Source organism: Emys orbicularis, chromosome 15, assembly GCF_028017835.1.
Source record: "Emys orbicularis isolate rEmyOrb1 chromosome 15, rEmyOrb1.hap1, whole genome shotgun sequence".
NCBI classification, from domain to species: Eukaryota; Metazoa; Chordata; order Testudines; family Emydidae; genus Emys; species Emys orbicularis.
The window spans coordinates 3,011,514-3,039,409 of NC_088697.1; the positions used below are offsets into that span (position 1 = coordinate 3,011,514).

The 27,896-nt window shown below is 61.5% G+C and overlaps 2 protein-coding genes and 1 non-coding gene across 3 annotated transcripts; all 3 read right to left on the minus strand.

Annotated features, from left to right (window-relative positions):
- Positions 1-588: 588 nt before the first annotated feature.
- Positions 589-17,716, minus strand: AURKB (aurora kinase B). The gene is made up of 9 exons (XM_065417131.1): positions 17,672-17,716; positions 9,746-9,797; positions 8,185-8,335; positions 7,671-7,734; positions 6,529-6,720; positions 5,832-5,970; positions 1,525-1,673; positions 1,273-1,447; positions 589-765 (listed from the first exon to the last, which is right to left on the minus strand). Exons 2-9 carry the CDS (start codon positions 9,794-9,796, stop codon positions 589-591), a joined length of 1,098 nt encoding a protein of 365 aa, XP_065273203.1. The 5' UTR covers position 9,797; positions 17,672-17,716.
- Positions 17,717-19,528: 1,812 nt separating this feature from the next.
- LOC135889702 (U8 small nucleolar RNA) lies at positions 19,529-19,658 on the minus strand. Its single transcript, XR_010562034.1, has one exon. It is a non-coding gene; the product is annotated as a U8 small nucleolar RNA (small nucleolar RNA).
- A 3,181-nt stretch (positions 19,659-22,839) lies between these two features.
- On the minus strand, positions 22,840-26,762 carry TMEM107 (transmembrane protein 107). Its single transcript, XM_065417389.1, has 5 exons — positions 26,676-26,762; positions 25,062-25,129; positions 24,661-24,761; positions 24,110-24,206; positions 22,840-22,909 (listed from the first exon to the last, which is right to left on the minus strand). Exons 1-5 carry the CDS (start codon positions 26,760-26,762, stop codon positions 22,840-22,842), a joined length of 423 nt encoding a protein of 140 aa, XP_065273461.1.
- Between the last annotated feature and the right edge of the window lie 1,134 nt (positions 26,763-27,896).

Consider the following 27,896-nt stretch of genomic DNA (forward strand, 5'->3'; position numbering starts at 1 on the left):
AAAGCAGCAGGAGCTGGGTTGGGGGGACATCGGGACAGGTCGTATTGGGAAATCCAGGGCCCGTGGAGGGCAACTGGGGTGTGGGGAAGTAGAAGGGGGGCGGGTTAAAGGCTGGAGACGAAGGCTACTGAGCCCCCCTCCGGGGATCCCGGCTCTGCGGGCCTGAAGCTGCCCTCCCCCAACACAGACAGACGCAAGAGGACCCCACGGCAAAGTAACTCCAAATTTTATTAAAAGGAGGGCAGGGGGCATGCAGCCTCCCGCGGGGACATTTAAAACAGGCCAGGCCGGGGCACACCCCCGCCCCGTGGCACATGGGCAGGAAAGGAGAGGGGGGGCAGGGACCTGCTGCCCCTCTGGGCGTAGGTGGGGGCTAGCCCGACAGCTGGGAAGGTGGCCACAAAACCCTCCAGGGTCAGGGACTGACAGCCGCACCTTTATTTACAGGCCCGAGGGGTGTGTCGGCCCCGTGCCCCCTGCCCGGGACCGGCCGGGGGGGGGGGGGGGCAATCGCGGAGGGAGACTGGGCAGGAGGCGGGAACTCCCCCCCCCCCCCAAATGAGGGATGAAAGAGGCCACGGGGCAGGGCTAGTTAGCAGGGGTGGGGTTGAAGACGGGCGGCAGCACCCGCCGGGAATTGGCCTTCACCCAGGGGTGCTCCAGCACGGCCCGCAGCGGCAGCCGCTCCGCGGGGTTGTGGCGCAGCAGCTTGGCGATCAGGTCCCGGGAACCTTCCGACATGAACGGCGGGAACTGCAGATCCACCTGCCGGGGGCACGCAGAGTCAGAGAGAGCCCGGACACCTGGGTTCTATCCCCGACTCGGGGAGTGGAGCTCGGGGTTAGAGCAGGAGGGGCTGGAAGCCAGGACTCCTGGGTTCTCTTCTCTGCTGTGGCCCCTTTGCACCCGCCTTCCCCCTTGGAGCTGGGGTAACGCCCTCAGCCTGGAGCTCATGACTGAGGTGTCCAGTTGTGAGGGGCGAGAGCACAGATCATCCCAGACTTGGGGGACCCCTCCTAGGGATGCCAAAGGACTAGTGGCCCCCTTGGCCGAAACCCACAGCAGCAGCCCTAGGGTGACGGGATTGCCTGTGCGGCCCCCCACAATGTGCCGTGAGTTATTCTGCCACATCTCTGGGGCGGGGCAGCCGGTTACTCGGGGACCCCTTGCCCGGCGCTGAGATGCAGCCACCTCTGGGGCGGGGCAGCTGGTTACACAGGGACCCCTCACCCGGCGCTGAGATGCAGCCAGCTCTGGGGCGGGGCGCCTCACCTTGGTGATGCGGCGATATGTCTCCGTGTGGGTGGAGCTCTCGAAGGGAGGCTGCCCCACCAGGAGCTCATAGCACAAGACCCCAATGCACCATAGATCCACCTTCTCGTCGTGCGTCTTGCCCTCGATCATCTCGGGAGGCAGGTAATCGAGCGTGCCACACATGGTCCTCCGCCTGTGGGGGAGCGGTGCGGTGTGAGTGCCAAGCTGAGGATGGGGCAGGGACACCCCCCGCCCCCGGCCGGCTCTCACCTGAGCGAGGGCGCGTGCACGGACCAGCCGAAGTCGGCGATCTTGAGCTCGCCCTTGAGGCCCATGAGGAGATTTTCCGGCTTGATGTCACGGTGAATCACCTTCTTGGCGTGGCAGTAGATGAGCGCGTCAGCGAGCTCCTCCATGAACTGCGGGGCAGAGCGCGGGGGGGTCAGGGGGCTGGGCCAGCACAAACTCCCCATTTCCCCCCTAAAATCCAAGCTTTTCAAAAACACTTCGGAGGCAGAAAAAGGCCTTTGAAACAAGGAAAATCCCCACTTGTTTCCACCCGCCCCCTGCGCCCCCTTCTTACTGCCCCTGAAAAACAGGGGCGCACAGGTTAAAAATAAATGTTCAGGGGGGGAAAAAAATCAATAAGTTCCTCCGCCTGCAGCGGAAAATGTTAAATTATATTCTACTCCCCACAGCACAGCACCCCCTAGCGCCGCCCTGGGGCCAGCCCTGCCTGCCAGGGGAGACCGCCCCCTGCTGCCTCTGCCCCGCTCCCTGCCCCACAGCGCCCCCTAGCGCCGCCCTGGGGCCAGCGCCGCCTGCCAGGGGAGAGTGCCCCCGCCCCTCTCCCTGCCCCACAGCTCCCCCCTAGCGCCGCCCTGGGGCCAGCGCCGCCTGCCAGGGGAGAGTGCCCCCGCCCCTCTCCCTGCCCCACAGCTCCCCCCTAGCGCCGCCCTGGGGCCAGCCCTGCCTGTCAGGGGAGAGCACCTCCTGCTGAGCCCCCCCGCCCCGCTCCCTGCCCCACAGCGCCCCCTAGCGCCGCCCTGGGGCCAGCCCTGCCTGCCAGGGGAGAGTGCCCCCTGCTGATTGGGAAACTGAGGCAATAGAGAGAGGAAGTGACTTGCAGAAGGGCACCCAGTAGGCCAGGAGCAGAGCCGCAACCACTAGTCCCCACTCCCCTCCAGAACCAGGAAAAGAACCCAGGAGTCCTGGCTCCCAGCCCCCCCCCGCTTTAACCCACTAGCTCCCACTCCCCTCCCGGAGCTGGGGAGAGAGCTCAAGACTCCAAGGAGGAGGCGTGCTAGCAGAGACGGGCTCCACCTAACGAAGAGAGGGAAGAGCATCTTCGCAAGCAGGCTGGCTAACCTAGTGAGGAGGGCTTTAAACTAGGTTCACTGGGGGAAGGAGACCAAAGCCCTGAGGTAAGTGGGGAAATGGGATACCGGGAGGAAGCACGAGCAGGAGAGTGCAAGAGGGGAGGACCCCTGTCTCATACTGAGAAAGAGGGACGATCAGCGAGTTATCTTAAGTGCCTAGACACGAACGCAAGAAACCTGGGAAACAATCAGGGAGAACTGGAAGTCCTGGCACAGTCAAGGAACTATGACGTGATTGGAATAAGAGAGACTTGGTGGGATAACTCACATGACTGGAGTACTATCATGGATGGATATAAACTGTTCAGGAAGGACAGGCAGGGCAGAAAAGGTGGGGGAGTTGCATTGTATGTAAGAGAGAAGTATGACTGCTCAGAGCTCCGGTATGAAACTGCAGAAAAACCTCAGAGTCTCTGGATTAAGTTTAGAAGTGTGAGCAACAAGGATGATGTCATAGTGGAGTCTGCTATAGACCACCAGACCAGGGGGATGAGGTGGACGAGGCTTTCTTCCGGCAACTAACAGAAGTTACTAGATCGCAGGCCCTGGTTCTCATGGGAGACTTTAATCACCCTGATATCTGCTGGGAGAGCAATACAGCGGTGCACAGACAATCCAGGAAGTTTTTGGAAAGTGTAGGGGACAATTTCTTGGTGCAAGTGCTGGAGGAACCAACTAGGGGCAGAGCTCTTCTTGACCTGCTGCTCACAAACCGGGAAAAATTAGTAGGGGAAGCAAAAGTGAATGGGAACCTGGGAGGCAGTGACCATGAGATGGTCGAGTTCAGGATCCTGACACAAGGAAGAAAGGAGAGCAGCAGAATACGGACCCTGGACTTCAGAAAAGCAGACTTTGACTACCTCGGGGAACTGATGGGCAGGATCCCCTGGGAGAATAACACGAAGGGGAAAGGCGTCCAGGAGAGCTGGCTGTATTTTAAAGAATCCTTATTGAGGTTGCAGGAACAAAGCATCCCGATGTGTAGAAAGAATAGTAAATATGGCAGGCGACCGGCTTGGCTTAACAGTGAAATCCTTGCTGATCTTAAACACAAAAAAGGAGCTTACAAGAAGTGGAAGACTGGACAAATAACCAGGGAGGAGTATAAAAATATTGCTCAGGCATGCAGGAGTGAAATCAGGAAGGCCAAATCACACTTGGAGTTGCAGTTAGCAAGGTATGTTAAGAGTAACAAGAAGGGTTTCTTCAGGTATGTTAGCAACAAGAAGAAAGTCAAGGAAAGTGTGGGCCCCTTATTGAATGGGGGAGGCAACCTAGTGACAGAGGATGTGGAAAAAGCTCATGTACTCGATGCTTTTTTTGCCTGTCTTCACGAACAAGGCCAGCTCCCAGACTACTGCACTGGGCAGCACAGCATGGGGAGGAGGTGACCAGCTCTCTGTGGAGAAAGAAGTGGTTCGGGACTATTTAGAAAAGCTGGATGAGCACAAGTCCATGGGGCTGGATGCGCTGCATCCGAGGGTGCTAAAGGAGTTGGCGGATGTGATTGCAGAGCCATTGGCCATTACCTTTGAAAACTCATGGCGATCGGGGGAGGTCCCGGATGACTGGAAAAAGGCTAATGTAGTGCCCATCTATAAAAAAGGGAAGGAGGAGGATCCGGGGAACTACAGGCCAGTCAGCCTCACCTCAGTCCCTGGAAAAATCATGGAGCAGGTCCTCAAGGAATCAATTCTGAAGCACTTAGAGGAGAGGAAAGTGATCAGGAACAGTCAGCATGGATTCATCAAGGGCAAGTCATGCCTGACCAACCTAATTGCCTTCTATGAGGAGATAACTGGCTCTGTGGATATGGGGAAAGAGGTGGACGTGATATACCTTGACTTTAGCAAAGCTTTTGATATGGTCTCCCACAGTGTCCTTGCCAGCAAGTTAAAGAAGTATAGGCTGGATGAATGGACTATAAGGTGGATAGAAAGCTGGCTAGATCGTCGGGCTCAACGGCTCCATGTCTAGTTGGCAGCCGGTATCAAGCAGAGTGCCCCAAGGGTCGGTCCTGGGACCGGTTTTGTTCAATATCTTCATTAATGATCTGGAGGATGGCGTGGACTGCACCCTCAGCAAGTTTGCAGATGACACTGAACTGGGAGGAGTGGTAGATACGCTGGAGGGTAGGGATAGGATACAGAGGGACCTAGACAAATTAGAGGATTGGGCCAAAAGAAACCTGATGAGGTTCAACAAGGACAAGTGCAGAGTCCTGCACTTAGGACGGAAGAATCCCATACACTGCTACAGACTAGGGACCGAATGGCTAGGCAGCAGTTCTGCGGAAAAGGACTAGGGGGTTACAGTGGACGAGAAGCTGGATATGAGTCGACAGTGTGCCCTTGTTGCCAAGAAGGCTAACAGCATTTTGGGCTGTATAAGTAGGGGCATTGCCAGCAGATCGAGGGACGTGATCATTCCCCTCTATTCGACATTGGTGAGGCCTCATCTGGAGTACTGTGTTCAGTTTTGGGCCCCACACTACAAGAAGGATGTGGAAAAATTGGAAAGAGTTCAGCAGAGGGCAACAAAAATGATTAGGGGGCTGGAGCACATGACTTATTAGGAGAGGCTGAAGGAACTGGGATTGTTTAGTCTGCAGAAGAGAAGAATGAGGGGGGATTTGATAGCTGCTTTCAACTACCTGAAGGAGGGTTCCAAAGAGGATGGATCTAGACTGTTCTCAGTGGTAGCAGATGACAGAACAAGGAGCAATGGTCTCAAGTTGCAGTGGGGGAGGTTTAGGTTGGATATTAGGAAACACTATTTCCCTAGGAGGGTGGTGAAGCACTGGAATGGGTTACCTAGGGAGGTGGTGGAATCTCCTTCCTTAGAGGTTTTTAAGGTCACGCTTGACAAAGCCCTGGCTGGGATGATTTAGTTGGGGATTGGTCCTGCTTTGAGCAGGGAGTTGGACTAGATGACCTCCTGAGGTCCCTTCCAACCTTGATATTCTATGATTCTATGACTCCTAGCTCCCAGCCCCCTCTGCTCTAACCATTAGACCGCACGCCCCCCTCAGAACCTGGCAGAGAACCCAGGCGTCCTGACTCCCAGCCAGTACTCTCCCCATAGACCATGCCACCCTCACAGCCAAGGTGGAGATGGCACGTGCCAGGCCTGTATCTAACAGGGGTCTGCAGCCCCCATCTGCCCTTGCCTCCGGCCTGGGGGGCGCTGCACACTCACCGTGGCGGTCTTCTGCTCGTCAAATTGCCGGCACTTCTGCAGCTCCTTGTAGAGCTCGCCGCGGGGCGCGTACTCCAGGATCAGGTAGACCCGCTTCTTGTCGTGGAAATAGTTGTAGAGGCGCAGGATGTTGGGGTGTCTGCGGGCCAAAGGCGGGGGGCAGTGAGAGCCGGGCCTGAGCACAGAGAGTGCCCCCCGCCCATGGCACAGTGGCCACTAGGGAGCCCCCAGCCCACTCCCTACGAGGCTGCTCAGGGAGGGCCGGAGTCAGTGTCAGATCACCAAGGGGCAGGGCAGCTGGGGGGGGGTCTCCCCTCCCAATGGGGGGGCAGCACTCTTCCCTGCCCCAGATCCGCCCCGCCAGAGAGACCCCCACATGCACGGCCTGGGACATCGGTTACTGAGGGGGTGTCGTGGGGGTGCCCCAGCTGGCCCCTCCCAGGGCAGGACGGCCCCCCCAGACTGGTCCAATCCACAGCTTCAGGGCTGCACCCGGGACACCCCCACCCCAAGGGGCTTCCACCTCCTCTCTGCTTCCCGATCTCCTGGGTCCCTTATCTGCAGGCCAGGCTTCGGGGGCCCCCCACCAATCCCTTCCCAGGGTCGCGCCCCCAGCCAGGCCCCTGCCCCACACGGTACCCCCTGGAGGTGCCGGCATTGAGTCTGCCCAACCCCGCCCGCACACAGCCCCACCCACTGGAGATGGGACTGGATCTCGATCTCCCGCCGCAGCTGGTGCTCCACGCCCTCCTTCTCCATCTGCGACTTGAAGAGCACCTTGAGCGCCACGATGAACCGGGACGCCCGCTCCCGGGCCAGGTACACGTTCCCGAACTTCCCCTTGCCCAGCGGGCGCCCGATCTCAAAGTCATTGATGGTAAAGACTCGCCTGGGGGGGTGGGGGGGGTTAGAGTTGGGGGGTACAGAACGGGATGCCAAGGGACAGCAGGGGATTTGTACTCCCCCAGATCCCCCGTCCCCCACAGGGCCCCTGCTCCCACGCAGCCCTCCCCCCAGGACCTGGCTGCCCCACATCCCTTCCCCCGCAGGGCCCGGCCACCCCAGATGCCCCACCTCACCCCGGGATCCGACCGCCCCAGATCCCCGCCACACCAGATTCCCCCCCCCCCCCGGCAGCCCTCCCTCCAGGATCCGACTGCCCCAGATCCCCCCCCCGCCCCCAGGCAGCCCTTCCCCCGCAGGGCCCGGCCACCCCAGACCCCCCCTCCCCCAGCAGCCCTCCCCCCGGGATCCGACCACCCCAGATCCCCCTCCCCCCACAGGGCCCGGCTGCCCCAGATCCCCCCCTCCTCCCGGGCAGCCCTCCCCCCGAATTGCCCAGCCGCCCCAGATCCCTCCATTGGAGCCCAGCCTCCCCACATCCCCCTCCCCTCTGGGCAGCCCTGCCCCCGGGGCCCAGCCATCCCAGATCCTCCACCCCCTCCCCCACCGGAGCCCGGCCACCCCAGAAACCCCCCACCCCACCCCGGGGCCCGGCTGCCCCAGAAACTCCCCTCCCCCCAGCAGCCCTTCCCCAAGGCCCAGCTGTCCTAGATCTCCCCTCCCTCTAGTAGCCCCCCACCCCACCAACGCTCCCCCAGGGCCTGGCTGCCCCAAATCCCATCCTCTGCCCCAGATCTCCCTAGCCCAGGCAGCAGATCTCCAGGGAACCACCTGGATCGGGGTGAGGGGGATGTCAGCCAGGATGGGCAGCCCCAAAGTGAGCACTCTTCCCCCCCCCCCCCAAACGCAGGAGCCAGATCTCAGTGTCCTCTAAGGGAAAGTGCCACCCCGGCCCCCCAGCCCAGCCCAAGCCACCTCCCCTGCAGAAACACTCACTGGGGGGTGGGTTGAGCCGCCTGGGCACCGGAGCTGAGTTCGGCGGGCACCCTGCCCGGGACGGCTGCGGAGAGGGAGAGAGAGTCACATCCTAGCATACCCCGGTGCACCAGGCCCACCCTCCCCAAAGACAGGTCCCGGTGGGCAGCCCAGACATTATGGGTGCCCACAGCTCCCGGCTGAGCCAGACTGTGGGCGATGCCCTGTCCACCATCTCTGGCCTGGGCGAGCCCGGAGGTCGGGCTGGCTGATCGAATGGGCCCTACTAGACTGTCGGAAATCCCCACTTCATCTTTCTCCCCCATTCTTAGCTCCTAGACCCATCGATTGATTCCAAGGCCAGACGGGCCCCCGAGATCGCCCGCTCTGCCCTCCTGTCTAACGCAGGCCTCGAAACTGCCCTGAATTAACACCCGGCCGAGCCTGAGCAGATCTGTTGGGGGGGGGAGGACAAGGACAGATTTCCCGCCCCCCCACCAAGTGTACCCCCAGTCCCCAACTTGCCCCTCCCGACCTGGCTTCTGGATGCTGGAGGACTTCAGGATAATCTTATTGGTGCTGGCCATGGCCCTCTGCGCCAGCAGCGACTCGGAGGGGGTGCCGCTGGGCATGTAGGGATCCTTCCGGGGGACTCGCTGGGCGCCCGGCCCGCTCAACACCCCATACTGCAGGGGGGAGAGAGAGAGAGAGCAGCCGAGGGTTACAGGCAGGCGCCGGAGGCTGGACGGGGTCTCTCCAAAGAAAAGAAACCCTAGAACAGATCTGTTAGAAAACCAGCCTATCGCGAGTGGGAAATTGTCAGCGATGGCGAATCCCCATTGACAAATACTGGTTCCCCAGGCAGATATTTATAGACGTTCCCCCTTCACCTTCTGTTTGGTAAGTGAAATAGATCAAGCTGCTGGTGTCTCTCACCCCAAGGCCGGTTTTCTCCCAGTTTACTACATCGCTCGGAATCAGTGCCCGTATTTATCACTGGTCTGCGGCGGCTGCCACCGCTCCTGTACCGTAGCTAGGGACTGCGGGCGCTGAGCGGGGGCTTTCATTTTGCCTCAGCACCTGTGTCATAACTGTAAAGGGGAGGGTAACAACCCTCCTGTGTACAATACTATAAAATCCTTCCTGGCCAGAGGCACCAAAATCCTTTTACCGTAAAGGGTTAAGAAGCTCAGGTAACCTGGCTGACACCTGACCAAAAGGACCAATAAGGGGACAAGATACTTTCAAATCTTGGGGGGAGGGGGGGGAGGTTTGTGCTCTTTGTTTTGGTGGGTGTTGGCTCTTGGGACTAAGAGGTAGAGGGTGTTGTAAAGCGCCCGGTGGCGGGGCTCCGATATCTGGTGGGGGGAGAGGGTTTTGTGCAGCGCCCGGGTGGGGGGCTCTGATCTCGGGCGTGGGGGGGCGGGGCGAGAGGGTTTTGTGCAGCACCTAGGTGGGGGGGCTCCGATCTGGGGGATGGGGGGGTTGTGCAGCACCCGGGGGGGGGGGGGGGCTCCGATTTCAGGTGGGGGGAAGAGGGTTTTGTGCAGCGCCTGGGTGGGGGGGCTCCGATCTCGTGCGGGGGGGCGGAAGGGTTTTGTGCAGCACGGGGGGGGGGGGGTCTCCGATCTCGGGCAGGGGGTAGAGGGTTTTGTGCACCGCCCGGATGGGGGGCTCTGATCTTGGGCGCGGGGGGGGGGCGCAAGAGGGTTTTGTGCAGCGCCTGGGTGGGGGGCTCTGATCTCGGGTGGGGGGAGAGGGTTTTGTGCAACGCCCGGGTGGGGGGGGGGCTCCGATCTCAGGCGGTGGGTAGAGGGTTTTGTGCAGCACCCAGATGGGGGGCTCCGATCTCGGATGGGGGGGGGGGGCGGAGAGGGTTTTGTGCAGCGCCCGGGTGGGCGGGGGGGGGGGTGCGGGAGAGAGAGTTTTGTGCAGCACCTGGGTGGGGGGGCTCCGATCTCAGGCGGGGGGGCGGGAGAGAGGGTTTTGTGCAGCACTGGGGTGGGGGGCTCCGATCTCGGGCGGGGGGAGAGGGTTTTGTGCAGTGCCTGGCACAACAGAATCCCTCCCACCCTAGGCTCGCGAGTTCGGCTCACCTTGGCCAGGCTGGTGCCGGTACCAGGGGTCACGTTCTCCTTGTAGGCCATTCTGTGGGGAGAAGCAGACACAGCATCAGCACCAGCCTAAGCGGTCACCCAGAGTCCCTGCCCGCGGAGACCCTGATCGCCAGAGGGCCCTGGATCAGGGGGATCCCCTCGGGGCACAAGGATCCCCCTTTACAGAAGAGATCAGAGCGATTCAGGGTCACACGGGGAGTCGGGAGTCAAGTACCAGCCCAGTGCCCTAAGCACTACCCCAACCTTCCCCTGCTAAACAGATCGAACACCCGGCGTGTCTCACTCCCCGGCTGGTTTATGGCTCTTCTCTGAGCCCTCGCCAATTAACTCTCTGGAATTTAGCTGTACTAAAGCACATAGTTCGCATGCACCCAGGTCACCAAGCGATCCAGAGTGCCCTGGATCAGTGACCCGACCTGTTCGTTATTCACCACGTCCCCAGCTGTCGGGTCATCGCCAAGTTCTAGCGGGGACGATTTGCTCTTTTCTTCCAGGCCACTGAGGAAGATGTTAAATAGCGTCGGGCCAAGCCCCGATCCCTGTGGGACCCCACTGGAAACAGACCGGCTGTTTGAATTGGCCACGCCAGCATGCCCCAGGGGACCTAATGCACAGAGACAATTGCTCCCGGGGGACCGATTTGGGGAGGGAAAGAACATGAACCCTCCTTTATGACAAAGGCTGGAAAGTCGATTTCCTCCCCAAAATAAGCTTATTGAGCTTCCCCTGTCCCCACCCCACGGGCCTGGCCTTTGCCAGAGGTCTCTGTGGAGGACTAGTGATCACCCAACTCTGAAGGGGAATTTTAACACAGGGGTTTTTCCTCCCAGCTGTTTGACAGGCATTGGAGCGACACAGCTCTTTGCCCCCAGAGAACAGGCTATAAGATGGTCTAGATTTAAAGCCCCTGCCCATCCCATCTGCCCCAACCCCAGGCCAGCTTTAAAAACAGAGAGCCGGCAACGCTCTGTCAGAAGTTCTGGCCGCAGCCGTATCACGGATTCGGAGTCTCCCAGCCAAGCCTGGGAAACGCAGCTCCGACCGCCCCGTCCCGCCGGCGTTACAGATCAGCTTACGTCTATAACTACACGATCACACGCTATGGTTTCCACAGGAGCCCTGCCTCAATCCGTGGACGGCGCTTGCTCAATGAGCCACTCGTCGCTCCGTGGCTGTCTCCTCGTTTAACACCTGCACCCCCCTTCCCCGGCTTGTTTCATAGATTCATAGATTCTAGGGCTGGAAGGGACCTCGAGAGGTCATCGAGTTCAGTCCCCTGCCCTCATGGCGGGACCAAATACTGTCTAGACCATCCCTGATAGTAGGGATAAGGAGGTGCTGCTTCCATTATACAAGGCACTGGTGAGACCTCATTTGGAGTACTGTGTGCAGTTCTGGTCTCCCATGTTTAAAAAGGATGAACTCAAACTGGAACGGGTACAGAGAAGGGCCACTAGGATGATCCGAGGAATGGAAAACCTGTCGTATGAAAGGAGACTCGAGGAGCTCGGTTTGTTTACCCTAACCAAAAGGAGGCTGAGGGGGGATATGATTGCTCTCTTTAAATATATCAGAGGGATAAATACCAGGGAGGGAAAGGAATTATTTCAGCTCAGTACTAATGTGGACACGAGAACAAATGGATATAAACTGGCCGTCGGGAAGTTTAGGCTTGAAATTAGACGACGGTTTCTAACCGTCAGAGGGGTGAAGTTCTGGAACAGCCTTCCGAGGGAAACAGTGGGGGCGAAAGACCTCTCTGGCTTTAAGATTAAGCTTGATAAGTTTATGCAGGGGATGGGATAACGTGATTTTAGTCAATAGGTCAATAACGTGCCATCGCTGGTAATTAGTATCAATGGTCAATGTGGGTCTGGCTGGAGAATCTTGCCCGCATGCTCGGGGTTCTGCTGATAGCCATATTTGGGGTCGGGAAGGAATTTTCCTCCAGGGTAGATTGGCAGAGGCCCTGGAGGTTTTTCGCCTTCCTCTGCAGCATGGGGCAGGGGTCGCTTGCTGGAAGATTCTCTGCGACTTGAAGTCTTTAAATCATGATTTGGGGACTTCAACAGCTGAGTCAAGGGAGAGAATTATTCCAGGAGTGGGTGGGTCAGCTTTTGTGGCCTGCATCATGCGGGAGGTCAGACTAGATGATCATAATGGTCCCTTCTGACCTTAAAGTCTATGATAGACATTTATCTAACCTACTCTGAAATATCTCCATTTTACAGAGGGAGAACGGAGGCACCGAGGCAGCAATACGTTGTGTCACACAGTGCCTGGCATGTTCACAGCACAGCTCCCGGTGACTTCAGCTGCAAGCGCGTGGCCAGCTGCGAATCAGACCCTGTGGGCTCATTTTGGGCACCCAAAAAGGGAGGAAGTTTCATTGAGTGGCCATCTGGAAAGCATTTGGTGGAAGCGACTTGGCCAATGTCTCCTGGGAACTCTGTGACAGAGACATGGACAGAATCCAGCTCCCTGGGAACAACAAAGCCCACGTCCCTGACACCAGGGCCGTGATCCCTGCCAGATTTCAAGTCCCTGCTCCAAAGCTGGGGGGCGATGGAGAGTCTCAAAGAAAGTCTTAAGAATTTAACAGGGGGAAAGTGCCTTATTTTTTCCTATCTTCATTCTCACAAACGGCTGACCCATTTTGGCTGAAATTTTCTCGCAAAAGTCAGCCCGAGGTAAAGACCCGGACTGGACAATTTCAGGGCAAACAGTTAAAAGTTATAAGTAGGCCTGGCAGCAGCTGATTTTTTTTTTTTATAATTTCGATGGATAATATCCATATTTATTTTGAAGCACTTCCCCCCCACACACCAGTGTTTGCATATTTAAATCCCAGCTGTGCAAAATGATGGTTTTAAGCATTTCCCCCCCCCCCCCAATTTTTTTCATTTTAAATTTTCACAGTCATGGGAAATTGGCATCAGACAATTATTTAACAACTAGACAGATTGAAAAAGTGAAAGCTTTGCACAGTTAAACCACAGATTGTGTATTTTGGCACGTGATGTAGACAAAGTAAAGACCCTTAAGTCAAACTAATGAGTTCTCAAACAGCCTTACCTTGCCTGTCAATTTTGATGATTACGCATGGAAGTATTTCTCATCGGTTTGCTGCGTGCGGTGAAATCGACACTCACCCATAAAAATCTAACCTGTCCAAGCCTAGCTATAAGCAAACTGAAACAGGGCGCCTCTGATAAGCATTCGGATTCAATTCACTCCTTCACTTATAGTGAAAAACATCTCGCCTGCATAACCAACGCCGACTGTCAGCAGCTCTCCTCACAGAACTGCAAAGGTTTTCATCTTGCACAATGCAAATCACCCTGTATGTTATTTTGGGTCTCGTTAAAACCTCTACTGGTTCCCGCCGCCCAGACAGCAGCGGGATTTGTACAAGGTGGGGATAACAGAATTCAGCCCAGGTCAAGCAGAGCCGGGGGGGGGGGGGGGGGGGGAATAGAGAGGGGTTGTTGTTTTTTTAAAATACCCTTCAGATCAGGGGTAGGCAACCTATGGTACGCGTGCCAAAGGCGGCACGCGAGCTGATTTTCAGTGGCACTCACACTGCCCGGGTCCTGGCCACCGGTCCGGGGGCCTCTGCATTTTAATTTAATTTTAAATGAAGCTTCTTAAACATTTTAAAAAACCTTATTTACTTTACATACAACAATAGTTTAGTTCTATATTATAGACTTATAGAAAGAGACCTTCTAAAAACTTTAAAATGTATTACTGGCACGCGAAACCTTAAATTAGGGTAAACAAATGAAGACTCGGCACACCACTTCTGAAAGGCTGCCGACTCCTGCTTCAGATTTTCCAAAAAATTTGCATCGACGACTCTACCAGAAAGGTTAAGTTCTCTCTGGCTTATTAGAATCACTGAAATGGATTGATGAAACAGCTGGAAACCCACAGGAATGGACTAGGTTTCCGCTTAACTCAATGGCACCCAGTAATACCCTGCAGTGAACAACCCCCCTGCTCTTCCTCAAAGCCTGCTCCAACCTCGGGGGGAAGGAAAAACAGGGTCCCCGGCCTGGGGGGAAGGGGGTACCCGGCCCCTGGCATGGTGTGGAGAATGGAGATACTTATGGGGAGAGCTGCAGGGAGTCCCTGAAATAGGGGGGGGTGCAGGTAATGGAGGGACAGGAGCTTGGCTGACATGCTCTGAAGGGCGCCACCTTAGTTACAGGTATTACGACAGTGCTTGGAGATCCCAGCTAAGATCAGGGCCCCATTGTGCTGGCTATACAGGGCCTGCCCTGGGAAGTATCATCTGAACAGACAGAGGGCAAGAGAGGAAACTGAGGCACGGGAGTGTGGGGGGAAGAGTTGTCAAAGAGCCGGGAATAGATCCCCAGCATCCTGACCACCTCCTGCATAATCTCCTAGCCACTAGCCCATGCTGGCATGGCCCCAGGGCACTGCGCTCCCCTGCTGGCTTAGATACCACAGGGAGCAAAGAAGGGCTGGAAACCCGTCTGTCCAGTCCCCTGACTCCTGCCCCCCCAGAGCTCCCTGCCCCTGTCACAATCAGGGTCCAGACCCCCCAAGGCAAGAACAGGGTCTGGACCCCACGGAGTAAACAACTGAGCCACCTAGTACGTCAAGCAACATCCTAGCAAGAGCTGGGCATGGACGGGGGGGGGCAGGAGCGGATGTATTTGGATCACTAGAAAGCTGAGTTCAATTTGTGCAGCCCACCCCCCAGCGGGGCCAAGGGGCTGCCCCCCAGCCGGACGAGGGGCACTCCAACCACCCCAGGAAAAGCCAAGCGATGGCCCCACGCCTGGGGGTCCTGTCCAGTTGCAAGTTGTCTCAGTGTTTCCCCATTAACAGCCCAGTCACTAGTTAGTTCACTTGCTTACTCTGTGGGGTACCACGGGGCTCAACTGTCACAGCCCCCAAGCCCACCCCTCATCACCCCCCAACTCCCAGAGAACCCCCCACCCCAACCCCAAGCACTCCCACTCAGCCCACCTGCACCCCACACATCCCACCCTAGCCAATAACCCCCATGCCAGGCTGCCTCAGAGCCCCCCAACCCCACGCTAACCCAACCCATCAGCCACCTGAGCCCAGCGCAGCGACCCAATACCCCAGCCCCCTCCCTGGGTCCCCCACTGCCCCCCAACCCTAGCACCAGAGCCCCCTGCTCCCGAACCCACCCACCCTCACCCCTAGGATCTGCTCCCTAGAACTCATCCCAGCCCCCCCTCCAAATCCCCAGCCCCAACTCACCCATCCCAGATCCCAGCCCTCCACGTACCAGTTAACCCTGAGCCGCCCATCCTACCCACACTCCACCTGGCTCAAAGACCCCCTCCCATGCCAAAGCCCTCCCCCAAACTCACATCCCTGCTCCTCCAGCCCCCCATAACCCCTGCTCCTCATCCCCATAACACCCCCCCCCCACTCCACAGTCCAAGGCAGTCTGCAGCATGGGACCAGCAGAGGGGGATCCCAGGCCACGCTGCGGCGTGGGACCAGAGGACGGGGAGCCCGGGCCACGCTGCAGCGTGGGACCGGCAGAGGGGGAGGCCAGGGCATCTGGGCCAGGACTCCCCAAGATGGACTTGGCTGAAAGTCATTGATTTCTGTGCTAACAAATTCTGTTCTCCGCTGTGTTCCTCACGACTAATAAACCTTCTGTTTTACCGGCGGGCTGGGAGTCACGTCTGACTGCGGAGTTGGGGTGCGCGGACTCGCTGTGGGAAGCGCACAGTGTGGAAGGGGAAGCTGGATGCTCCGAGGTCAGACCCAGGAAGGTGGAAGCTGTGGAAGCTTCTTGCCCTGGAGACAGTCTGCTCAGAGAGAGGCGGCTCCCCCAGAGTCCCGACTGGCTTCGTAGGGAGCAGTGCCAGAGCATCGCCCAGGGACTCCGTGACAGCCCCCCAATTCCCTCATAACCCACTGATCCTCCAGCCCCCATAATCCTGCCACTCCCCCACAATCCCACGCTCCCCCAGCCCCCATAAGCCCCTTCTCCCCTAACCCCCACATTCCATAACCCCATACACCCCCACAACCCCCCGCTCCTCCAGCCCCCCATCCCCATAACCCCCCAGCTCCTCCAGCCCCACACATCCCCATTACCCCCCAGCTCTGCATCTCCATAACCCCCCAGCTCCTCCAGCCCCCCCACATCCCCATAACCCCCCAGCTCCTCCAGCCCCCCACATCCCCATAACCCCCCAGCTCTGCATCTCCATAACCCCCCAGCTCCTCCAGCCCCCCCACATCCCCATAACTCCCAGCTCTGCAACTCCATAACCCCCCAACTCCTCCAGCCCCCCCACATCCCCATAGCCCCCCAGCTCCTCCAGCCCCCCACCTCCTCCAGCCCCACACATCCCCATAACCCCCCAGCTCTGCATCTCCATAACCCCCCAGCTCCTCCAGCCCCCCCACATCCCCATAACCCCCCAGCTCCTCCAGCCCCCCACATCCCCATAACCCCCCAGCTCTGCATCTCCATAACCCCCAGCTCCTCCAGCCCCCCACATCCCCATAACCCCCAGCTCTGCAACTCCATAACCCCCCAGCTCCTCCAGCCCCCCCACATCCCCATAGCCCCCCAGCTCCTCCAGCCCCCCACATCCCCATAACCCCCAACTCTGCATCTCCATAACCCCCCCAGCTCCTCCAGCCCCCCACATCCCCAAAACCCCCAGCTCCTCATCCCCATAACCCCCCAGCTCCTCCAGTCCTCCCCCATCCCCATAACCCCCCAGCTCCTCCAGCCCCCCCACATCCCCATAACCCCCCAGCTCTGAATCTCCATAACCCCCCAGCTCCTCCAGCCCCCCCACATCCCCATAGCCCCCCAGCTCCTCCAGCCCCCCCCCACATCCCCATAACCCCCAACTCTGCATCTCCATAACCCCCCCCAGCTCCTCCAGCCCCCCACATCCCCATAACCCCCCAGCTCCTCATCCCCATAACCCCCCAGCTCCTCATCCCCATAACCCCCCAGCTCCTCCAGTCCTCCCCCATCCCCATAACCCCCCAGCTCCTCCAGCCCCACACATCCCCATAACCCCCCAGCTCCTCCAGCCTCCCACATCCCCATAACCCCCCAGCTCCTCCAGCCCCCCCACATCCCCATAACCCCCCCAGCTCTGCATCTCCATAACCCCCCAGCTCCTCCAGCCCCCCCACATCCCCATAACCCCCCAGCTCCTCCAGCCCCCCCACATCCCCATAACCCCCCAGCTCTGCATCTCCATAACCCCCAGCTCCTCCAGCCCCCCCATCCCCATAACCCCCCAGCTCCTCCAGCCCCCCCACATCCCCATAACTCCCCAGCTCCTCCAGCCTCCCACATCCCCATAACTCCCCAGCTCCTCCCCCATAACTCCCCAGCTCCTCCAGCCCCCCCACATCCCCATAACCCCCCAGCTCCTCCAGCCCCCCCACATCCCCATAACCCCCCAGCTCCTCCAGCCCCCCCACATCCCCATAGCCCCCCAGCTCTGCATCTCCATAACCCCCAGCTCCTCCAGCCCCCCCACATCCCCATAACCCCCCAGCTCTGCATCTCCATAACCCCCCAGCTCCTCCAGCCCCCCCACATCCCCATAGCCCCCCAGCTCCTCCAGCCCCCCACATCCCCATAACCCCCAGCTCTGCATCTCCATAACCCCCCAGCTCCTCCAGCCCCCCCACATCCCCATAACCCCCCAGCTCCTCCAGCCCCCCCACATCCCCATAGCCCCCCAGCTCTGCATCTCCATAACCCCCAGCTCCTCCAGCCCCCCACATCCCCATAACTCCCCACCACCCCATAACCCCCCCAGCCCGTCACATCCCCATAACTCCCCACCCCCAGCTCCCCCGCACTCTCACACCCCCCTTAACCCCCTAGACCGCGACGGTACCTACCCGGGGCTCGCGCGCTCCGCTCGCTCTCCCGAGCCGGCCTCCCACGGGCGCTGACAGGCCGCGCGCTCTGAGGGCACCAGCCAATCGCGGAGACCGGCGGCGCCCATCCAGGTGCGGTCCGGCCAATCAGTGGCCCCGGCTCGCGGTTCAAAAACGCTCCCGGCAGCTCATTGGGCAGACAGGCAAACGGAGGGCGGGGCTAGAGCCTACCGGTCACGCCTCTCCTGCTCAGCCATTGACCGCCGGATCCGGAAGACTCCGCCCCCGCCCTACTATTGGCCACTGGTCCCGACAGACCCCCGCCCCCCAGCAGTAGCCTCTCCCTCTAGGTCCCCGCCCTCTGCTCTGCCATTGGATGCCGACCCGGCCGGCCCCTCCCCGTCAGACTTCCCATTGGCGACCGAGCCCGCTGCTCCTACCATCCCATTGGCCGCCGCGCCATTCTCCCCTCCCTACTGCGCCCTCTCATTGGTTGGCACTGCACGCCCTTCTCCTCCCGTTCGTTCACTTTTGACTGCCCGGGCTTGGCCGTCCCCTCATTGGCTCTGCCAGGCCCCGTGTCCTCTCCTCGGCGAACACTCCGCCTGGGTAGGCTCGCGCGACGGTGGGGGGGCGAGGTCGTGAGCCGGGGAGCCTCGCGCCGCTGCTGCGCTCGCGTCTGTTACAACGTCACTGGGGAGCGGGCGGGGCTCGTGCCGGCGCCGTTACGATTAAAAAAAGAAAAACCGGAGACTCCTGTCAATCACTCCGGGCCGCGGCCAATCAGAGAAGGGAGGCGTGGCGCCCCCGCCATTTTGTAAGGGGTCCCGGCTTCTGCCCGGGAACAGAGGGTGGCGCCCAGCCAATCACGAGAGAAGAAGAGGCAGAGCCCAGCCAATCCCGGAAGGGGGGAGGGCAGTCAGCTAGTGGAGGGGGCGCAGGGGAGGTGGCCAGCCAATCAGGGGTGATGAGATGCACCGCCCTCAGCCAATGACAGGGAAGAGATGTCATCGTAGGGGAGCAAGAAAAAAAGGAAGGAGCCGGCCAATCACAGGGAAGAGCTGTTGTAGCACCCGGACAATCAGGGGGAAGGGGGAGAGAGGGCAAGGCCCAGCCAATCACAAGCAAGAGAACCGGCTGGTTCCAGCCAAGCCCAGGGAAGAGCTGTTGCAAACTCCCCGCCAATCAGAGCAGTGAGGATGGCGCTGGTCCCGCCCCCCTGGAGCCCCTCACCCTGGCACCAAGGCGTGTGTGTGTGTGGGGGGGGAGTTGGGCTCAGAGCCAGGGGGCCCAGGGACAACTGGAGCGTCCCTGGCTGGCTTGGGTCATAGCCAGCAGCTGGACCTGTGGCTTCCAGCTTTCGCCCACATCCAGTGGCAAGGAGTTCCGCAGGTTAACCGTGTGCTTGGTTTTCAACCGCAGCGCTGCCGGGACAGCAGGTGACCCCTGGCTGCCCAGGGGTTGTGCGAAGGGGTGAAGAACACTTATCGATCTCCTACCCACTCCGTCCATCGTCTCTTTTCCAGGCCAAACAGTCCCCCCTTCTTTTTACCCCCCTCGTCTCCCTGGTGTGGTGGGACTGTAACGTTATAACGTTTGCACTGGGATAGACTGTGATTGTAATGTTAACGCAACGGGATAGGTCGCTACAGCGTTGTCCCCCCACTATTGGAAAGGAATCGATTGTGACTGTAACATTACAGCATTGTCCCCCGCTATTGGAAAGGAACAGATTGTGCCTGTAAGGTTACAACTACAGAAACACAGGCTATATGCGCAGCACTAGAGTAATAAACCCCACGAGCCGCTCGCAGGACCCCAGCAGGTCCCCGTCCCAGCAACCCCCACCACGCTCCATAGCGGGGCACGCCAGTGAGGTTCAGATAGGAGCGAGCCGCGGTGTTGCAAACCGCGGCTGCGGAGACTCTTAATCACGTCTCATACGCTCTCCGATCATCATGTGCTGCACCCCAACGGGGGAACAGGTAAGGATGTACCTCACTGACGATGCAGAATACTCCCCGCCGCCGGAACCCAACACCCGGCCACGGCTCTATAGGTCAGGGTGAGCGCCGCAATCCCACCCCCCCCCCCCGAAGACACCCCCCCCCCCGCTGGTCCTGCCACCTCCTCGCCCCGCGGGGCTTCGGTCGGGGCCCCGGATGGCAAAAGGCTGCGCATTACCGGCCCCGTTCTGTCCTCCCACAATGCCCCGCGGCGCATGTTTGCATATGCCGCAAGCCGGTAGCGACCGTATGTGTCAGGAAAGAGGGGCATGTGGCTTTTTGTAACAGCGGTGTCAGGGCTGTGACCGTGACTACCAAAAAGACAGGCAAGCGGATTTGCAGCTCTCTCTCTCTCTCTCTCTCTCTGTGTGTGTGTGTGTGTGTGTGTGTGTGTGTGTGTGTGTGTGTGTGTGTGTGTGTGTGTGTGTGTGTGTGTGTGTGTGTGTGTGTGTGTGTGTGTGTGTGTGTGTGTGTGTGTGTGTGTGTGTGTGTGTGTGTGTGTGTGTGTGAGAGAGAGAGAGAGAGAGAGAGAGAGAGAGAGAGAGAGAGAGAGAGAGAGAGAGAGAGAACTGACCCCCCCCCAACTCTGGTCGTTCTGCACGGACGGGTTTGCAGCTCCCCACAATCTTCCATGGGGCTCTGGAGCAGTGGCAGAGCCCCCCTTCCCCCAGTCTCTGGCCTCATTGCTGGTGGGGGGCAGGTCTGAGCCCCATCACACTCATGTCACACCGGGGCACCGAGCTGCAGTAGCTGTGGCTCCAGGGAGCTACTCTTGTGACCCCCTGTGTGTGTGTGGGAGGGGGCAGTGTGAGCATTGGTCCTTTAACTGCAAGCGCAGGGGACTGTGTTTCTCCGCACAGCTCGCTGGGCATCAGAGTGATGGGCAGGGCCTCACACCGTCCCACTGCACATCACTGTTAGTTAATGTTGGCACGGGGCATTCATTCTACAGGGCGCTGCCCAGACCCCCCCGACCGAGACCGGGGCCACGTCGCGCGGGGCACCGCCCAGACCCCCCCCCCCAACTGAGACTGGGGCCCCGTGGCACCGGGCGCTGCCCGGACCCCTCCGACCGAGACCGGGGCCCCGTGGCGCTGGGTGCTGCCCCGACTCCCTTGGGGGGGGGTTTGGGGGGTGGATGAATTGGGGGGATGCGTGGGAGGGACAAAGATGTGTGAGGATGGATGGATGGGCTGGGGGAGGGACAGGGACGTGGGGGGACGGATTGGGGGGGTGGCTGATGGGTCTGTGGTTTACCCGTATGGGGGCATACTGGGGAGCCCCCGCAGCTCCACCCACTGATCAGCTCCCCAGAGGTGGGGACAATCCCTGGGTCTGAGCAGCCCCTCCCCCGATCAGCCCATTCCCACCTCCTGACCCCCACCCCAGGAAGACCCCCACTCTGCTCCCCAGGGAATCTCACCACTATGCCCAGGTGGGGCAGTGGGGGGTGGATGGACCCAACAGCGCCTGTGTGCGGGAGGGGTGGGGGGGCTTTATGATGTTAATGGCTGATCCATTCAACACAGTATTAAAGTTCCTGTTCTCAGCCCCAGATATTCAGTCAGCCCCCCCAGCCCTGTCAGTGCCCCTCACTCCCGAATCACAGCCCCTGCTAGCCCAGCCCTGCCAGTGCCCCTCAGTCCCGACTCACAGCCCCTGCTAGCCCAGCCCTGCCCCCCCCAGCCCTGCCAGTGCCCCTCAGTCCCGACTCACAGCCCCTGCTAGCCCAGCCCTGCCCCCCCAGCCCTGCCAGTGCCCCTCAGTCCCGACTCACAGCCCCTGCTAGCCCAGCCCTGCCCCCCCACAGCTCTGCCGGTGCCCCTCACTCCCAACCCGCAGTCCTCGCTAGCCCAGCCCTGGCCCCCCCCAGCTCTGCCAGTGCCCCTCACTCCCGACCCGCACCCCTGCTAGCCCAGCCCTGCCCCCCCACAGCTCTGCCGGTGCCCCTCACTCCCGACCCGCACCCCTGCTAGCCCAGCCCTGGCCCCCCCCAGCTCTGCCGGTGCCCCTCACTCCCGACCCACAGCCCCTGCTAGCCCGGCCCTGGGCTCCCCCCAGCTCTGCTGGTGCCCCTCACTCCCGACCCGCAGCCCCTGCCAGCCCAGCCCTGCCCCCCCCAGCTCTGCCGGTGCCCCTCACTCCGACCCGCAGTCCCCGCTAGCCCAGCCCTCCCCCCCCAGCTCTGCCGGTGCCCCTCACTCCCGACCCGCAGCCCCTGCTAGCCCAGCCCTGCCCCGCCCAGCTCTGCCGGTGCACCTCACTCCCGACCCGCAGTCCCCGCTAGCCCAGCCCTGCCCCCCCCCAGCTCTGCCGGTGCCTGCACTGCATTTGTCCCTCAAGCTTGACGCACAGCCCCCTGGGGCCAGCAGTGACTGTGAGGGGAAAGCGCCCCCTGCCAAATCAGCCCCCTTCTCATGGGATCACCCCCAAAGACCCTCGCCGTGTGAGTTCTGCCCCCCAGCCCATGGGGAGGGGGGAGCAGACTGGAACAGACCCCAGCTCCGGTTAGGAAAGCCAGTTTATTCACGGGGCAGGGCGGGCTCCAGGGCACAGCCCCAGCCCTGGGGTGGGGAGGGGGACACGGCCAGAGGGGGAGCAGCTGGTAGAAACAGAGGAATAATTCTTCTCCCTTGCCGCGTCAGCCGCTCCTTAGGGGCTCCACCCCACTGATCCTATCACTGCTGTGCAATGGGGCTGACGCACTGCCAAGTGCAGTACTGCCTGCTGCCACTGGGGGGCATTGCAAGGTCCCATGGGGCTGACGCAGGGTGCAGTATCTCCTGCTACCACTGCGGTGTCCTGGGGGGCGCTGCAAGTTGCTATGGGACTGACGCAGGGTGCAGTACCGCTTGTTGCCCATGGGGGTCTCCTGGGGGAGCGCTGCAGGTTGCTATGGGACTGATGCAGGGTGCAGTACCGCCTGCTGCCACTGGGGTGTCCTGGTGCAGGCCACTGCAGGCTCCTATGGGGCTAACTCAGCCCTGCCCCTTAGAGGCAGAGCACCAGGTCCTGACTGCCCCATGCAGCCACCCCATCACCAGCTGCCCCCGTCCAGCGCCAGGTCTGTAGGGCTGAGGAGCAGCGGCGAGCGCTGGCGAGCTCCCCGTCCGGCGTATCCACCACCCGGCTCAGAGCCTGTGGGGCCAGCGGTACAGACCTCCCGAGGGGCCCAGCTCCGGCTCACAGGGGCTTCCTCTTGAACCCGAAGACGGACACAAAGAGCAGGATCTCGAAGGCAGCGGGCAGGGCGCTGGGGGCACAAGGGCAGGCGGGATTAGTGCCAGGGGCTCTGCCATGGGCAGGACGTTCCCGAGGGGCCCACCCCGTCCCTCCCTCTCGGGGGCATCTACCTGCAGAAGGCCAGGATGTACCAGTAGGTGGCGCTCTCCCAGCGCTCCAAGACGAAGAAGGAGAGACAGATGGAGGCGCTGCAGTGAGCAGCCAGTGCTGGGGAGGAGCCGTCAGGAAAATAACCCGTCGTGGAGAGAACAGGCCCCGGGAGACAGGCCCTTTGCCCTCTAGGGGGTGCCGGCTTCCCTCCGGCCCCAGGGCGGGGACTGGCTGGGTCAGAGGGGCAGGGAATGGGGTCCGGGGCCTGTCCCCGCTAGGGGGTGCCGGCTTCCCTCCGGCCCCAGGGCGGGGACTGGCTGGGTCAGAGGGGCAGGGAATGGGGTCCGGGGCCTGTCCCCGCTAGGGGGTGCTGGCTTCCCTCCGGCCCCAGGGCGGGGACTGGCTGGGTCAGAGGGGCAGGGAATGGGGTCCGGGGCCTGTCCCCGCTAGGGGGTGCTGGCTTCCCTCCGGCCCCAGGGCGGGGACTGGCTGGGTCAGAGGGGCAGGGAATGGGGGATGGGGCCTGTCCCCGCTAGGGGGTGCTGGCTTCCCTCTGGCCCCAGGGCGGGGACTGGCTGGGTCAGAGGGGCAGGGAATGGGGTCCGGGGCCTGTCCCCGCTAGGGGGTGCTGGCTTCCCTCCGGCCCCAGGGCGGGGACTGGCTGGGTCAGAGGGGCAGGGAATGGGGTCCGGGGCCTGTCCCCGCTAGGGGGTGCTGGCTTCCCTCCGGCCCCAGGGCGGGGACTGGCTGGGTCAGAGGGGCAGGGAATGGGGTCCGGGGCCTGTCCCCGCTAGGGGGTGCTGGCTTCCCTCCGGCCCCAGGGCGGGGACTGGCTGGGTCAGAGGGGCAGGGAATGGGGTCCGGGGCCTGTCCCCGCTAGGGGGTGCTGGCTTCCCTCCGGCCCCAGGGCGGGGACTGGCTGGGTCAGAGGGGCAGGGAATGGGGGATGGGGCCTGTCCCCGCTAGGGGGTGCTGGCTTCCCTCCGGCCCCAGGGCGGGGACTGGCTGGGTCAGAGGGGCAGGGAATGGGGGATGGGGCCTGTCCCCGCTAGGAGGCGTTGGTTCCTGGGGTGCGGTGCAGAGGGAAGGGGTTGCGGCTCCTGCAGGGGGTGCCACTGACCTGCAGAAGGCAAAGATCCGCCAGTAGAGGCTGCTGTCCCACTGGTCGAAGAGGAAGAAGAGGAGGGCCACGGCGGCGGCAGTGTGGGCCCCGATGGCTGGGGTGGGAGCAGTCAGGGACCAACAACGGGGACCGATGTGGGGGGGCAGATGCAGCTGGGGCGGGGGCGGGGCAGGGGGCTGCCCCAGTCCCCCCTCTCCCAGACCCATCCAGGCCCTGGTCTCTCCACTGTGGATGCCAACAGTGCTAACCAGGGTGATCTTTTGGGGTTAGCTGAGTGACACCCTCTCCTTCCCATTCCCCACCTTCCTGAGCCAGGCAGTCCCCGCCCTGGGGCCGAAGGGGAACCAGCGCCCCCTAGAGGGGACAGGCCCAGTGTCCCATTCCCCCTCCGCCCCCCGAGACAGCAAGTGCAGACTAGAGGTGGCGCCCCCTGGGGACGACAGTCATTGTGCTGTGGGGGGAGAGCAGGTAGGTGCCCAGGGGGTGCTGTAACACCAGTCGGGGGGGGTTGCAGAGTTCGTCCCCCCCCCAGCAGGGCGGAAGGATACAGAGCAGACTCTGCGTGTGGTTGAACATGGACACCCCGGACAGGAAGCCGGCCAGCTCCACGGCGAACAAGCCCAGCGTCACCGACAGGGCCACCACCAGCCTGGGGTCAGCGTCGACGCCCGGACCGGAGACACAGGGATACGTGGGCCCAGGCCGGGGCGGGCACAACCCCGTACGCCATCCCTCACTCCCAGGCCACTTCTGCCTGCCCCGGTCTCCCCACAGGCCCAGCCCCCTGCAATCTCACGCCTCCCCCCTCTCTGAGCCCACTTCGGCCCCCTCTGCAGTCCCAGCATCCTCCCCCTGTGCCCTGCTGGGCCCATCCTCCTCCCACCTGTCATCCCAGGTGTCCCCGGTCCCCCGCACACCCTGGTCTCCCCCCAGTCCCTGGCTGACTCACTCCACGTCCTGGCGCTGGTACTGCTGCTGGCTGTACTGCAGGGGCAGCGAGGCGAGGACGTTGTTGTCCTGGAAGACAGGGGGCAGCAAGATCAGCCCTGCAGGCTGCAGTGTCCTGGGCGCGCCACTCAGTGGAGGGTGGGCTGGGGTAGAGTCGGGGGCAGAGCAGAGGCAGGGGAAAGGATGCCATCCTAGCTCCCAGCCCCCCCTGCTTTAACCCACCAGCTCCCACTCCCTTCCCAGAGCCGGGGAGAGAACCCAGGAGTCCTGGCTCCCAGCCCCCCTGCTCTAACCCACCAGTCCCCACTCCTCTCCCAGAGCTGGGATAGAACCCAGGAGTCCTGGTCCACATTGTTGCTACCCACCTCCCTGCAGCCACAACCCCTCCTGGATTCCTGCAGCCAGTGCTCCCCACACCCCTCCTCTCACCTCTGGAAAGTGACCGTGTGTGTGTGCGGTGAGTGTGCAGCAGGTGCACATGCTGGGGGATGGGAGGGGCACGATGTGTGGGTGAGATGGAAGCCCTGTTGCGTGAGGGGTGTGTGTTGGATGATCGTCTACACCAGTGGTCTCCAAACTTTTTTGATCGCGCACCCCTATCAGTAAAAAATTTTTGAGCACGCACCCCCTGCCGCGCCGAAGCAAAAAAAAAAAAAAAAAAGAGCGCTCCTTCTGCCGCGCACCCCCCAGGATCCTCTTGAGCGCACCCCACTTTGGAGACCACTGATCTACACCGTGTTAGGTGGTGAGTGTATTGGGAGATCTGTATGTGTGTCGCAGGGCTGTGCATGGGGTAGTGGCAGGCGGGTGTTGCCGGGGCAGCTGTGCACATTGTACGGGTGGTGTGTCATATGGATGGATGTTGTACAGGTGTGCGTCGTGGGGGCAGGTGGCCATCGTCGGGATGGGCATATGGTCTGGGGATGTATTGTAGGCGCGGGTGTGTTATGGTGGTGTGTGTTGTAAGCATGGTCGTCGTATGGGCGAGGCGTGCGTTGTGGGGGTGGGTGTGCATCACAGGCATCATCAGGGTCGGCATGTTGTATGGGTGTACATCACAGGCGCGGGTATCATAAAGGTATGTGTCATCGGGGCAGACATGTTGTACAGGTGTACGTCATATGGGTGTACATCCTTGGGGTGGGCAGGCAGGCATGCTGTATGGGTGTACCTCACAAGGTATGTACCTCATATGGGTGTGTGTTGTCAGGGCGGGCGGGCGTTTCCGGATGGGAGTGCTGTATGGGTGGGCATCGTCAGGGTATGCGGGCGGGTGTGCTGTATAGGTGTACCTTGTGGGTGCCATACAGGTGTGCGTCATTGTGGTGGATGGATGGGCATGCTGTACGGGTGAGCAGGTGTGCTGTATGGGTATATGTTGTGGGCGTCACACGGGTGTGCGTTGTCAGGGTGGATGGGCGGGCATGCTGTCTGGGTGTAGATCCAGGGTGTCATACAGCGTGGGCGTCGTCTGGGTGGATGGGCGGGCATGCTGTCTGGGTGTAGATCCTGGGTGTCATACAGCGTGGGCGTTGTCGGGGTGGATGGGCGGGCATGCTGTCTGGGTGTAAGATCATAGATGTCATACAGGGTGGGCGTCGTCGGGGTCTCTTACCCGGGACCAGAAGATGGTGATGATGATGACGAGATGGGCCGTGAGGGTCAGGAAACGGGCGGGCACCAATCCGCTGACCAGCGTCATCTCCAGGCGCCCCCCACGCAGGCAGGGTCCTTTGGGCAGGGCCTGGCCGGGGGAGAGCAAAGGCGTCAGGTTGGGCTGACCAAAGGCAGCACCAGGCCCCCCTGCCCCCTCCCTGGGGAGTCTCCCCCATTGCCCCCGTGGAGCCCCCATCTCCCGTCGTCCCCACCGCAGCCCCCCATGGAATGCCCCAATCCCCATTCCCCCCATTCCCCCCCACATCGCTGCCACCCCCGTACAGACCCCCTCCCCCAGCCCCATGCCCCCCTCATGGAACCCCCGCGCCCCATCCCTGAACCCCCCATAGAGACTCCCCCTCCCCATCCCCCCCTGGTGGAACCCCCCCGTCCCCTTCCCCCAGCCCCGCACCCCCCCTCATGGAACCTCCCCCATAGAGACTCCCCCTCCCCATGCCCCCCTCATGGAACCCCCGCGCCCCATCCCTGAACCCCCCATAGAGACTCCCCCTCCCCACCTGGTGGAACTCCCCCGTCCCCTTCCCCCAGCCCCGCACCCCCCCTCGTGGAACCTCCCCATCCCCGCCCCCCCCATAGAGACTCCCCCTCCCCACGCCCCCCCTCGTGGAACCCCCCCGCCCCATCCCCGAGCCCCCCCAAACTCCCCCTCGTGGAACCCCCCCGCCCCAGACTCCCCCTCGTGGAACACCTCCGTCACTGCCCCCGCATAGAGACTCCCCCGCACCCCCGCCCCGCGCGCCCACCCCCGGCCGCGCTCTGTCTCCGTCTCCGTCTCTGTCTCTCGCTCAGGCCCGAGGCCCCGTCGTTGCCCCTGGCAACCCGACCAGCGACCCAGCTGCGCCCGGCCCCGCCCTTCGCCGCGCCCCGCGCGCGGACGAGAGAGAGCGCGAGAGAGCGCCCGTGCGCTGGGAGGAGATCTCGCGAGATCGGCCGGCGGCGGCGACGGGCCGGCATCTTGACCGAGGGCAGAGAGAAGGGCAACGGCCCCTTCCCCCTGCGCTGAGCCGTCCCCCAGGGCCATATGGAACAAATAGGGACCCCACCTCCCCAGGGCAATAAGGGACCCCTCCCCCAGGGCCATATGGAACAAATAGGGACCCCACCTCCCCAGGGCAATAAGGGACCCCTCCCCCAGGGCCATATGGGACAAATAGGGACC